The sequence below is a fragment of the Corvus moneduloides genome, chromosome 3 (genome assembly GCF_009650955.1).
Source record: "Corvus moneduloides isolate bCorMon1 chromosome 3, bCorMon1.pri, whole genome shotgun sequence".
NCBI classification, from domain to species: domain Eukaryota; kingdom Metazoa; phylum Chordata; class Aves; order Passeriformes; family Corvidae; genus Corvus; species Corvus moneduloides.
In genome coordinates, this window is record NC_045478.1 from 26,115,025 (window position 1) to 26,127,432 (window position 12,408).

General features: G+C 41.0%; 1 protein-coding gene across 2 annotated transcripts in view; it reads right to left on the bottom strand.

The window, feature by feature from the left end:
* Window positions 1-1,650: 1,650 nt before the first annotated feature.
* The window catches only part of ELOVL5 (ELOVL fatty acid elongase 5), a 39,402-nt gene continuing 28,644 nt past the window's right edge, over window positions 1,651-12,408 (bottom strand). For both annotated transcript variants that reach the window (XM_032104638.1, XM_032104639.1), the window contains exons 4-8: window positions 9,388-9,465; window positions 8,579-8,750; window positions 6,927-7,051; window positions 5,022-5,156; window positions 1,651-3,554 (exon numbers count right to left, since the gene is read on the bottom strand). In XM_032104638.1, the coding sequence (XP_031960529.1) occupies window positions 3,423-3,554; window positions 5,022-5,156; window positions 6,927-7,051; window positions 8,579-8,750; window positions 9,388-9,465 (642 nt within the window). In that variant the 3' untranslated portion in view covers window positions 1,651-3,422. The remainder of the gene's footprint in view (window positions 3,555-5,021; window positions 5,157-6,926; window positions 7,052-8,578; window positions 8,751-9,387; window positions 9,466-12,408) is intronic.

Here is a 12,408-nt window from a genome sequence, read left to right on the forward strand (position 1 = left end):
TAAAATACACAATGAACCACACAGATTTCCAGAATTCTTCTCTGCTTTTCTTCTCCCTGCCAGCTTAGGAACCCCAGCTCCTGAGTGATCCCAGTCCCAGGGGTGGCTTGCACACCCAGGACCCAGCACTCAGGGTCTTTGCACCAGGACCACCCTAAAAAAGCTGCTTTCTGGCATTTGAGTTTATATATCCAATTCACAGCTGAAGAACAGCTTAACATTTCTCTCCATCACTTGGGCTGTAGAGCCTGAGTGCAGGGAGGAATTTGGTCAGCTCATGAGCTGCACAAGATCTTAACCTAACAGTTTGTAGCTTGGTCATTCTCTCTGCAAAAAGGCACTGAACTCATTCTCCTCAGCCACCTTTACATGAAATCTCCCCATCCTCTTGGCAGCTGTTGATCTTTTTTCACCTCTCCTGCCTTTACAACAGAGTCCTTTCTGAGGACTCTCTCATAGTCCCAAATACCAATCACAGCTACCAGGAAAACGAAATGTGATCAGGGAATTGAGGCAATCCAAAGGCTGTTACTGTCCAGGTCAAGTGACACACTGGAAGCCGAGCCAGGTGGGCAGACCCAAGGCTCATGTCTTGGTCCATCAGTTACAGCAAGATGATGTCTGATCTAACCCATCCAAGCTCTCAAGACACTTTCCAGTTGCTGCTGAGACTGGAAAAGAGAACCCAGGAGCCACAGTTTTTGTCAGGCAGGTGTGGACACTACTGATGTTCCCAAGATCACATCTGCTGCCACTTTCGGACAAAGTCACTGGGTTTTGTCACCAAGTGCCATTAACCTTGAAGGCGAGGTTTGCAGTGCAGCAGCCCCATCTCTGCTGGCTCACACAGGGAAGCCAGGTTGGTGCTGTGGCTTCTGCCTTCTAGGTCCTTCCTGTAGATTGGGCTTAACATCCAAAGAACTGCACCTTACTGACCCTTGCTTAGAAACACACTCAATTTCATAGTTGAATAGGCATGTGAAGGAGAGGAAATTGTCTCAGCAATCACCTCAGGCATTCAGAGCACCCTCCCAGAGGAAACCAACATAGCATGAAACCTCTGAGCCTTTCACACGAAGTGTAAAGCCATTTCCCTGGTCTAGGTTTTTTGTGTTAAGAGCCTGCAAGTGAGAAGACAGCTACACAAATAGCTCTGTTTTATCAAGTCCATCACCAGCCTATCTGGGGTGTTGCAATGTACTGATTGAACACTCAAATCAGAGGGTTCCGAAACAATCACCTAAGGGCAAGGGGAGCTATAAGGAAATTGCAAAAGCGCTCCCAGTTCTGGAGAGAGGTATTATCCCCATTTTATAGACAGGACAGCTAAGGCAGAAAGTCCCTCTCAGTCACGTCAAGCTTTGCTCCTGGCACTCATCATCTCGAGCTATTGGGGCTGCTCTGCATTCAGTGAGCCAGTAATCCCAGCAGGAGTTAAATCCATCACACGGACCAGTTCTTCTACAGCCAGGCAAGGGAACAGTGTTTAGGAACAGCCCAAGCTTTCTGTAAAGAACTTTTTGCCAAGTCTCTGGTACGCTACATGTCTCTGAACATCTGCAGCTGTTCTTCCATCATGGTGGCTCCTCCTTGGCCTGACACAGGATGGGGCAATGCATTAAATCTGTACAAACCCACAGAATTCAGACAGAGATCATCAAAAGTGTTTTAATGATTAAACCATGTCAAACATTAACAATGAAGTATATTCAGATGAGCGAAGGTTTATTTCTAGCACATTTAGACAGCCTATTTTGAACATTATAGCTGCTGTACTGAGCTATGTAAAGACTCTGCAAACCAGTACCTAGAAATGAAGACACACGCACAAGCTTTGATAATGTAAACAAAACAGACACTGCCTCCTTCAAAACAAGGAATGAAAACCCAAAAGGCTAGTAAGAGAACTTATTAACTCCTCAAGAGATGTGCAAAAATTTTAAAAAAGATTTAAAAACAATTAAACGTGTTAAAACTGGCATTTATATAAATATCAAAAAAACAAATAGTTAAACTTGAGCAATGACCAGCAGAATGTCTTGCACAATTTAATTTTTCAGATCTTATTGGACTCCACCGTGGCAGATACCAGAATACCAGCAACAGATACTGGCTTTGCAACTGACTCCTCATATGTGCAAGACAGGATTTTACAAGAAGGAGTAACTTTTAACCAGCACTCAAACCAAATCCTTAGATAACAAGCCAAAACATTACCAGTGATATACACAACTCACATTACAGAAACAGACATTTCCAGCACATTTCAGCAACATTTAAAAAACACTAGCTATGACTTAAACTGTATAACTTGCTTGTTTGGAAAAAAAAAAAACCATCTTTTTGTTAGGCACATTTTGAAAGTGAATGTATGCTACATGAAGAACAGTTCAGATACCAACTTAAATACAGACAATTCCATCAGAAAAGCATCTTTCTGCCTCCACCTTTAAATATGCTTTTGGATATGTCACACACTTAAACGGTAGCTCCTAAAATGTGGATATGGCTATGGTAATAACACTTGAAACTGCCAGTTTCATATTGGAAACCACTCTTCATTTAGCATTTAAGAATTCTCAGAAATAAGAAAGAAAAAACAGAAAAAAAGTAAAAAGAATAGATGGGTCCACCCTGTATATGCTCTAAACTTTAGAGACAATATTTAAATCTTACTTGACTGTGTAAGCGCCAATTACTTTTATGTTAGTGACGTACTTCAAATAAAAAAATAAGATCTATTAAAAAGGTAAAATAACTTTTCCATCTGTTTTGTGACTGTTGAGTCAACTAAAGCCAAATATACAAAACTAAATGCGCCATTTTCAATTTCACTGTATCAAGTAAGAGATACGTAGCATTGTGTATCACATACAGAACAGTAAAATGATCAATGGATTCTTCTAAATGACTTTTTAATAAAAAGTCAATCAACTGAAAAGCTGAAACATACCCTAATTTTTAAACCAGTAATAAGCTTTGGGCCCTGCTTTTTAATTTAAGGCATGTGTGTTTATCTACTGAAACCAGCATCATACAAATTACCTCTACAATCACATGCATGATCTATCGTTTAAAAAATGGAGGTTTAGATTACAGTGTTTTCAAATTGTGAATCATAATTCAGCACCTATCATATTGACTAGTAAGGCAACAGCAGTGTCGGATAATACGATAATACTCCCTTCCACAGTCTATAGCAGGGTCAGTGACAGCCCAGAATTATTTTTAAACTTTAACCTACTTTTTGTTCTGTATACAGTTTCTAGGGTGTTTGCACTGGTTAAGTCCTACATAAATCACACTATTCTAGGCAGGAATAGTTACAGTAGCCATTAGAATATTAGTGCACAACTCTCATTGTGCTTACAATCAGATGATTTTGTTGTTGGGGTTATCAAAATGGTTTTTCAGTTTGGTCTTCAATCCTTCCTTTGTTTCCTTTGTTTCACATTGTTCTCAAGGGAAGAAAAGCTGTTTGTGTACCCATTTGCAATGGCCGTGGAGCCGTTCTGATACTCTTTCCTCCTCGAGGATGCCTTCTTGTTGTAAGTCTAGAATACACGGAAAGACACGTGGTTTTGTTCAATTAGATATAAATAACCACTTCCTCACAGTAACTCTAGAAACACAGAAGTAAACTTGCATTCATCATTTTTAAAGACCTTGTGCCGGTGGTTAGAGTCTAACAAGCTCTATCACTTTTTGTGTGTGAGACTGTACTACGCCTTTCATTCATCGCAGTGAGAGGAGTAGTTCACTTGAAAAGAAAAAGGCTTGGCAGTATGATGGTAGCGTTATGTTAATAGGAAATTAGCAACAAGGGAAGCGATTTTATGAGCAGACTATGGCATAAGAATATACTCAAAATGACATTGAGGAAGGAGGTTTGAGGCACCGCAAGTGACAGTACCTTGAACAAAGCCAGAACAAGAGGTAGGCAAACAATAACAGTGAGGGAAGTTCAGAGATAGAAATGTGAAGGGAATTTTCATTGGCTAACACGAGAATCAAAAACTAACAGGATCAGGGAGACTATCTAAAAAAATTAGACAGTGAAAAAATATACATTAATTTTTTTTTTCAAAGGGGCCCAGCTGCCTGACAAAAGCATGTTTCCCCAAATTTCTGCGTCAAAGGAATTTAAAATGGTTAAAAGTTCAAATATGAGCAAAACTGACAAAGAAAATCAAGTAATATCTGGAATATACTATCATGTTTAACTAGCATGTTCATATGCAGCAAGTGATAGAAATCATGGGACTGATTATAAGAAGTACCAGAAGAACAGCCAGGGAAGCCTGCTGTTTTTCCCCCATGAATCATTCTCACCAAAACCAAAACGCCCAAATCTCTCAAATGACATCTGAAACATACAACAGAGTTAGCTTGTTTGGGGACAGCAGGCTGTGTTGGTTTGATTTTCTGCAGACAGTAGAACATCTTTGTACAGAGCCCAGTTATGAACTGCTCGGAACAACACATACCAAGTCTGAATCTTTTCAAACATTAAAACAGCTTTGTAGAAACACAACTAAACACACTAATTTCCCATATGAAAATAAAAACAAATGCCTGTAAAAGTGAACCAAATCCAGATGTCTTCATGTTGTGAGGTTAGGAAGTTTTGCTGGACATAAAACAAGCATTTGCCCTTGTAAAAACAGAAATGAACAATTCCTTCAGGTGCTTCACAGGTTCACATGCTGCTGGTTTATTTCAGACTAGAAATCTGTTCCTTATATAAAGCTCTTCCTCTCCCTTACCTGCAGTTAAAATTGCAATAGTAAGCCTTTTTTTTTTTAATCACTCTGGCTTACTAAAATTACGAAGCATTCTGAATTATGGGTACAAAACATCAGAAGATTTGAAAGCAGAGGGTAGATAAAGTGCAGTACTTCAGGAACACATGCATGTTAGTGAAGGACAGCAAAAGGACATTTCAAGCATTTTCTGTAACAGTTTTCCAGTGAGATACAGCCAGCAGAATGCTAGAAAGAGTTGATGAATGTTACTTTTACCTGAATATAGAAATTTGTGAAGAGGATAATCAAAGAAATCATATAAGAAATCTGAAAATACAGCCACCCCTGAGGAAATGCACATGGCCAAACAACACCACAGCTGGTCTGGAAGATTGTCAAGACGAACTGAATCTGGGGAGAGAAAACAAAAAATAAGAGAAATGAAGCACATTAATGGAAGGAGGAAAAAATCCATTAGTGACCAAAATCTCAACAGTTATTTCCAAAACAAGTAAAAAAAAAAATTTAATGTTGTGTGTTTGACAAGTATTTTTTCCATAAACTTGACTTAGCAGACATTCAGATTGTGGTATCCTGTTAAGCGTGTTTATTTGTATTTTTCCATTTTAGAACATTAGAGTAACCCATGCAGAATTGATATATAAATGTCCCAAGGAGGAAAGACCACCTTCTTCCTAGTGAGAGTTCATTGGGATTTGACTCCACCATCCTAATGGAGATCTGCATCTCGCTGCTTCAGCTGCAGAAGATCTGGGTCACTTGGGTCTACATGGGGACCCCTGCAATCCCTTCCCACAGACAAGAACTGTCTGACATATGGCTCCAGTGGAAGAATTTTTGCGGTGAAGGCTGTAGGGAAGCTGGGGAGTCAGGGAGGAGGATCAGGGTCCAATTATCTTTAATTATCTCTTTTGGGAAAACAGAGTTTGGGCTTATGTGCTGCAGAGGGCCTTAGGCAAAATTCATCCTCACATGAAGGCTACCAGATTAGGGAATGTTTATTTTAAAAGGGAAAGACTGTTTGTTCTGCTCAGCTATTTTGCTGCTCTAACAGCTATGCATGCAGAGCAGGCAAGGAAGCGAAAGCAGCTATGACAATAGCCAGGAGAGCAACCGAAGCACTGAGACACTGCACACTGTAGCACTTGAACAACCAGGATGAAGAACAGAGCCTAAATCTGGAAGGAAAAACAGAAAAAAACCTCAAACCAAAGCAACCCCCCCATGCCTTCCATGAAAATAATGAGCCCACAGCTACAATACTTAGCGCTCCTTCAGAAAGGAAAGTGCTAAAAAAACTATTCACAGCTCTGAGAGGGTACTGGGGGGGGAGGGGGGGGGAGGGGAAGAACATAACAAAATAATTTATGTCTAGGTTTCGGTTTCCCCACCAACAAAATGAGGAAGACAGAACACTGATACACATTTCCTGGAGCTGTTCTAACATGCTGTACACACTGAAACCTGGTTCTTGTGCAGTATCACTACAGCATGTGCTGTATTACTTAATTTCACTGCTCTTACCACCTCCAGCACACGGTGGTCAGGCTTCATTACCACGCACACTAGAAACAATGCAAGCGGACACAAGGAGTCCAACACAGAATTACAAGAGAAAAAATCTGCCCATTTAAAGTGCAGAAAGAGAGCAGAAATACTGAATAGTTTTTAATAAACCATTTGCAACTGCATGCAAAAGTAGGACAGAAAAGGTATTGTCTCAAAGGAGTAGAATGGCCCTTGTTAGCTGTGGACAGCATTGCACTCCGTTTCTGGTCTGTCCCAGCCTGACCAGGCAAGCACAGGGAAGAGCAGGCTAGTTCAAGCAGGCTTGGAAGAAAAGCCTCCTCCCTGGCTACTGAGTCCCAGAAATCCCAGCACTGCAACTCCCAAATACATCTAGCCACACAATATGGTGACCTCAGCACTGATTCACAGACCCCACCAGTCCCCAGCTGCCCACTGTCCTGATAACAGAGCAAATGGACAGGCAGAGGCTGGATTTCTAAGGTGATGTAGGTACTACAGGATGTAGAAGGTACCACCTCTCATTCTCCCTTCTGCTATCCCCTGCCAAAATTTCCTAACTCGGTGTAAAGACAAGAGGACCTCCTCACAAATACAAAAGCCTGCTGAAGCACTGAAGAGCAAATCACTCACCAGCTGCCCCTGAGTGATGTACTTCTTCCACCACAGATAAGGACGCATTGCTGGAACAGCAGACAATCCGTAGTAGGAGTACATGAGGACATGGATAAAGCTGTTCAGTGTGGCACCAAAGTAAGCTAAAAAAAGGGCAAGGGAAAAAGAAAGTACGCTGCATTACAAGGAGAGAACATGCTGTTTCATGGAAGCTACAAAAATAACAAGTTCAAAATGTTTCTATTTAAAATATGATTTCTCTTAGAAGAAAAGCAAGAGGGTTTTTTTTAACCCTGTTTTTCATTCTGCTCACCCAATGGAGTAGCTGAGCTGCTTTGCAGCTTCGTGCTTTACACCAGCCTTCTGGTTTTGCTTCCTCAGGTTACTCTTTATCACATCTGCATTGTAGTTTCTCAGAGGAACTGAGGAAGCTGATTGAAAGGAGGAATGCTCACATACCAATCAATCAATAGCTTCGCCCATCTACTTTTAGGTTGATTTCAGTTCCTTCCAGGTAGGAGCCAATTTTGTCATTTATAACCAAAAGCTTCAGATACCTTCAGAAACTGCATGTTAGCTACTTATTTGTCCTTGTTTATAGCAGCTTTAGTCCTTAAAGAAACTTTTATCTTAACACTGAACTGCATAGAACTGTGACGACACAACAGAACATAAAGCTTGAAAGAAGAAAAACACATGACTAGAAATAGCACCAAAGTGTTTTCAAGACCACAGGAATACAAGATAGATTCTAAGTATATACAGTTTTGACTGCTGTATGAACAGGGATTGACTTCCTTGGAGGAGAATGCATTTCCAGATGCAGACTTTTTAGAAGTTCAGTATTACTGTTGTGCTGACAAGACAAAACAAATACGAGTTTCTATGTTGTTTGGCTCAGAGAGCAGACTCCTGAGGAACGCAGCCTCTTGGTCTGCACTGACAGTAGGTCACATCCATTGGGTTTGAAAAGGTTTCTCTTGAATAGTGTTCAACAAAGCCACTATCTATAAGCTGCACATCTAAACCACAACTAAGCCATGCTAATGCAGTTCGGAAGCTAGATGTCAGCTAAATGCAATGAAAGTAAAGAATCAAAGCCAGATTGCCAAAGGTTAGCAGGATTTAGACAAGAGAGACATGGAAATCTTCCACTTAAGATTCATTTGTTCATGTTCATTAGTGCTCAGGGGACAAGATTTTAATTGAAATCATTTGTTATGGCTAGTGGTATAATGAGATTAAATTAAGAAAGTCATATCTCAAGTGAACTTTACAGATACAAGGACAAGAATCCCTCTTAGCCGTCTTTCAGCTGAAACAAGCTTCTGGCTTGACTTGGAAGAGAGTATTGTTTCATCAGAGGGTCTGTAACTACAGCAGAAATAGAGAAAGCAAGGTTGATGGGTATCTGACCTGGGCTACTGCACATGATAAATGTCACACTGTCACACAAATTCTTCAAACTACATAGACACTTCTTTCCTAGAGGCTGTGCTGGCAGCTTAATTCCTGCGACTATCTACAACAGTTACAATTCAGCAAAGCAGCTTAACATGGTACAGAACAAATCCTGCAGCTGAAGGTACCGAAGATGTTTGGTTTGATCAAAAGACCACCAAAGTGAAGCCCCTGTTGCAGATGTTCCCCCACCATAATGAAGTACTTACAGTGACCACAAGGCACCCAGTTCATAACAAACCACCAGATGTTCAGCATTGTTGCATGGTGGTAGACATGCAGAACAGTGATCTGATGATTATTTTTCCTCAAAATGAAAAAGAAGGTATCCATGAACTCAATGAGTTTAGAGAAATAGTACCACCAGAGGACACGTATGATCTGGAAAGAAGGAAGCAAGTTTTAGAAGCATTGCACATTGAGGGGGCTTTCAACTCTTATGCTATCTAAGTAATTAAAATCCAGATTCTGTGCTGCACTACTTGGATTGAAGACATTACTGGGGTCTTCTGTAATACTTCTGCCTCAGGTTTCTCCATAGGAGATCGAGGTACAAACCTATAGCTACTGCTGAAAACAGGATGACAAAGACTGTTTTATGAGGCTACTGCTGTGCACCTGGGTTGTCCAGGGAGAAACAAGAAAATACTTAACCAGAGCTGGTGCTGCAGTGCTCTCTGTAAAGGAGAGATCAGAAGTGGGACCAGAAGAAATCATCACCACATCTCAGAAAGAGAAGGGTAGTCACAACACAGAGTGGTTGGATACAGTCTGAAGACCAGGTCCTCACTTTTTGATCTGAGAACACTCGAAAATTTGCACATAATTACTCACAAAAATACCAACTGTGAATATATCATAGATTAACTATTATGTTTGACAGTGCATTGTTCATTGTATCACAAAAGGAGGAAGAAAGCTTAGAGTTTAAGCAAAATGTGCTTAATCAATACTGTTCTGCTCTCCACTTAAGTGGACAATTTGAAACATTACCAGCTCTAAGTCTCGATTACAGTACCTTCATATCAGCCTCTCCTCCACTGTGTGTATCCTGACAGAAGAAATTGTATCCTCCTTCCAATACTCCCGTCACCAGCTGAGCAAATAAAAAAAATGAAGTGTTATTTGGGGAGAAGGCTGAACTCCATGGCACCTCCGCAGTGGCTCTGCCCAGACATCTGGTGTCAAGAGATTCCTGGGCACCTGAGAGTGGCATGAGGTTGAATTCAAGTTCCAAGCAGTGATCAAATCATAGTGAAGGGTGAATTAGTAAGTTCTCCCAACTGGGGTATACCAGAATAAAAATAGGAGGTATCATTTTATCCCCACTTATCCCACACAGTGTATTTTCAGAGTCATATTCCAGACAGATTCTCATGAAATCTCCTTCTTTGCTGATGATCTCATTGTTGAAGAAAGTAAATAACCAAAGTTCAGTAAATACATTTTTCTTCTGATTACTTTTGGAAATTGTTACATCTTTAAGAAATTTTATACCCAAGATGTGACTACAATTTTTTCAACCATGTGACAGAGCGTATTTTCAGCTTTGCTACTCTTAACAGCTCACAACAGATTGTTTCACCGCATTGCCATTCTTCAAGATCTCTTCAAGCAATTCACTCATCCCAAGCACGTTACATCCTTCCCAATGTAAGTGACTTCCTCTGCAGGATATGCTGTTGCCTGCCTGACTTCCTGGCAAAACAAATAATACCTCAAACATAATGAAATCACTATTAAGAGTAATGTCCAATGATTAGTCATGAAAGATGACAGGGTGCCCGCTGTGGTGGGGCTGGCTGAAATCTCTAGAGAAACAAGATCCATGCTGGATGTTCACACCTCACCCTTTCACAGGCTGGAGATGGTAGGACAGGTTGAGGGTGGAATGGGAGGAGGGAGCATATGCAAGGACATGAACAAGATCCCCTTTAATATCTCAACAGAAGGGATCACTGGACATTGTCTAAAAAGATGTTTTTCCTCTTGGGACTAGCATGAGGAGAGGAGTAAAAACTTTAGGTGACTCCCAAGTGAAAAAAAATAGAATTGTTAGGTATCTCAAAAAACATCTGAAAGGCAGAAGCAAGTTGTACAATTTTGGCCTTATCTACCTGCAGAATAAAAAAGAGCTTTGCAAAGCCACATGGAAACTCCTTGTACTGTAAGTAATTTTAAACTATCATTTGATTAAAGGACTACAATAACTGGTATGACTAAATGCTGCTCAGAACTGTGAACAGGAAGCCAATTTTAAAAGGTTCAATAAAGATTATCACTTAAATTATCTACTGTTTCCCAATGTTATTTCTTTCATGCCTCATTTTCCCTCTAAATTAGCTTTTAAAATACTCAGTCAGCCTAGGTCATTATTTTTGACCTTCTAAGATAGAACTATTGCTGCAATTTAGGGGAAAAAATGTACATCTAGTTATATCATAATATATAAACCTGGAAGTATCTCATGTATTAGAGATAAATAAATCAATAGCACCCTGCCACAGCAAGGGCAGGGCAGCCATGCACATCAGCAGCAGACCCAGGCACTTTCCCTACCCAAGCAACAAAGGCAAGGCAGCCATGGAAGGACTCCTGTCCTGGCCGCAGGGCTGCGCAGAGGACACCAGTTTAAAAGTGGTACCTTGCTAAAGGACCAGCTATGCCCCAGAGCAAGCTTTGCACCAAGCCACTTTCAGGCCACTGAGGGAGACTGTGTGGCCTTGCAAGTGCCCACCAGTCCCTCAGACAGAAGACCACATCGTGCTGTGACCACGTTAAGAGCTTACAGATGTTTTCATACAGTTCTTACAGTTCTAGGAATAGAAGCATAATCACATTGTTTATACTGTAATTAATCCAAACAACATCCATCATTAATGCTGCACTCCATAAACTCCCCAGTAAAGGCTGGCATAGTGAATCCACAGAGCTTTCCCTGCAAGTGGTACAGGTTCACCACCTAAAGCATAATGAAGCCAAAGGTGTCTCCATGGATCCCACCTCTCTAAAGGACAATGGCATCAGTGTAGCTATGAGCAGTGGCTTCAGCTCAACCTGAGTACTCCCTTGTTCACAAAAGAACATATTGTATGCTAGGAACTGTAATACTCTCACAGCCACAAATGATAGAAGCAAAGCAACATTTGTAGGAAATGTTAGCATATCTTATCATATAAATAGTTAGTATAGCTACAAAAATAATTTAATTGTCCACTTCCCAGAAGGAACTAATTGGTAAAAACCTGCTGTTGCTGCCCACAAACTGCTGTTGCTGCCCACAAACCTTACTCGGTGCAACATACAACATGTAAATAATCTTTTTCCCCATTTAGCCAGCTGCTCCTTTGCCTGGCATCACTATTTTTTGCACCTACAATGCTTTCATCACATGCTGGAAGGCTTCAGAAAACAAAACCAATAGATCACTCAGTAACATGACCATGAATGGCTCCCAAACGGCTCCATTATGCATGGGTGTACAGCCCCAGGAAGGTGCTTCCCTGCCACCACAAAAGCGATAAGGAGGGCTCAGAAATTGCCAGCAGTGCATTTAAGTCCTTGCTGTTGCAGTCTGCTCCCTGGATGGCCAGCGTTTCCAAGCCCTCCTTACATCACTGTACAGTAGGTCTGAAACTTGCCCAGGAACAGAGTGGTGGCTCCTCAACCAACACAGCCTTGAGACAACACTTCGTTGCCCGCTGTCTCTAGGAAGTCCTTCATCTTCAGGCTGGCAGCAGTCCAGGTCTGCTGATGGCACTGCTGATGAACAACCACAGGCAAATCTTCTCTTGAGAAATTAACGTGTCTAGAAAAGGCCAATTATAACCATTTTCACTTGAGCAAACCACTTATTGTGGTTTCTAAACTGCACAAAAAGGCAGTTTCTTCATAAGCCAATTAAAATGGTACTCAAACTTAACACTAAGTCCTTCAGCTCAGGGGGAAAACCTGCAGCTCAAGGTTGCATTTGTGCTGAAACAACTCACACTTTCTTCCCCTGCAATGAAGTTTTCTTTTTTCATATTACTTTCATTTT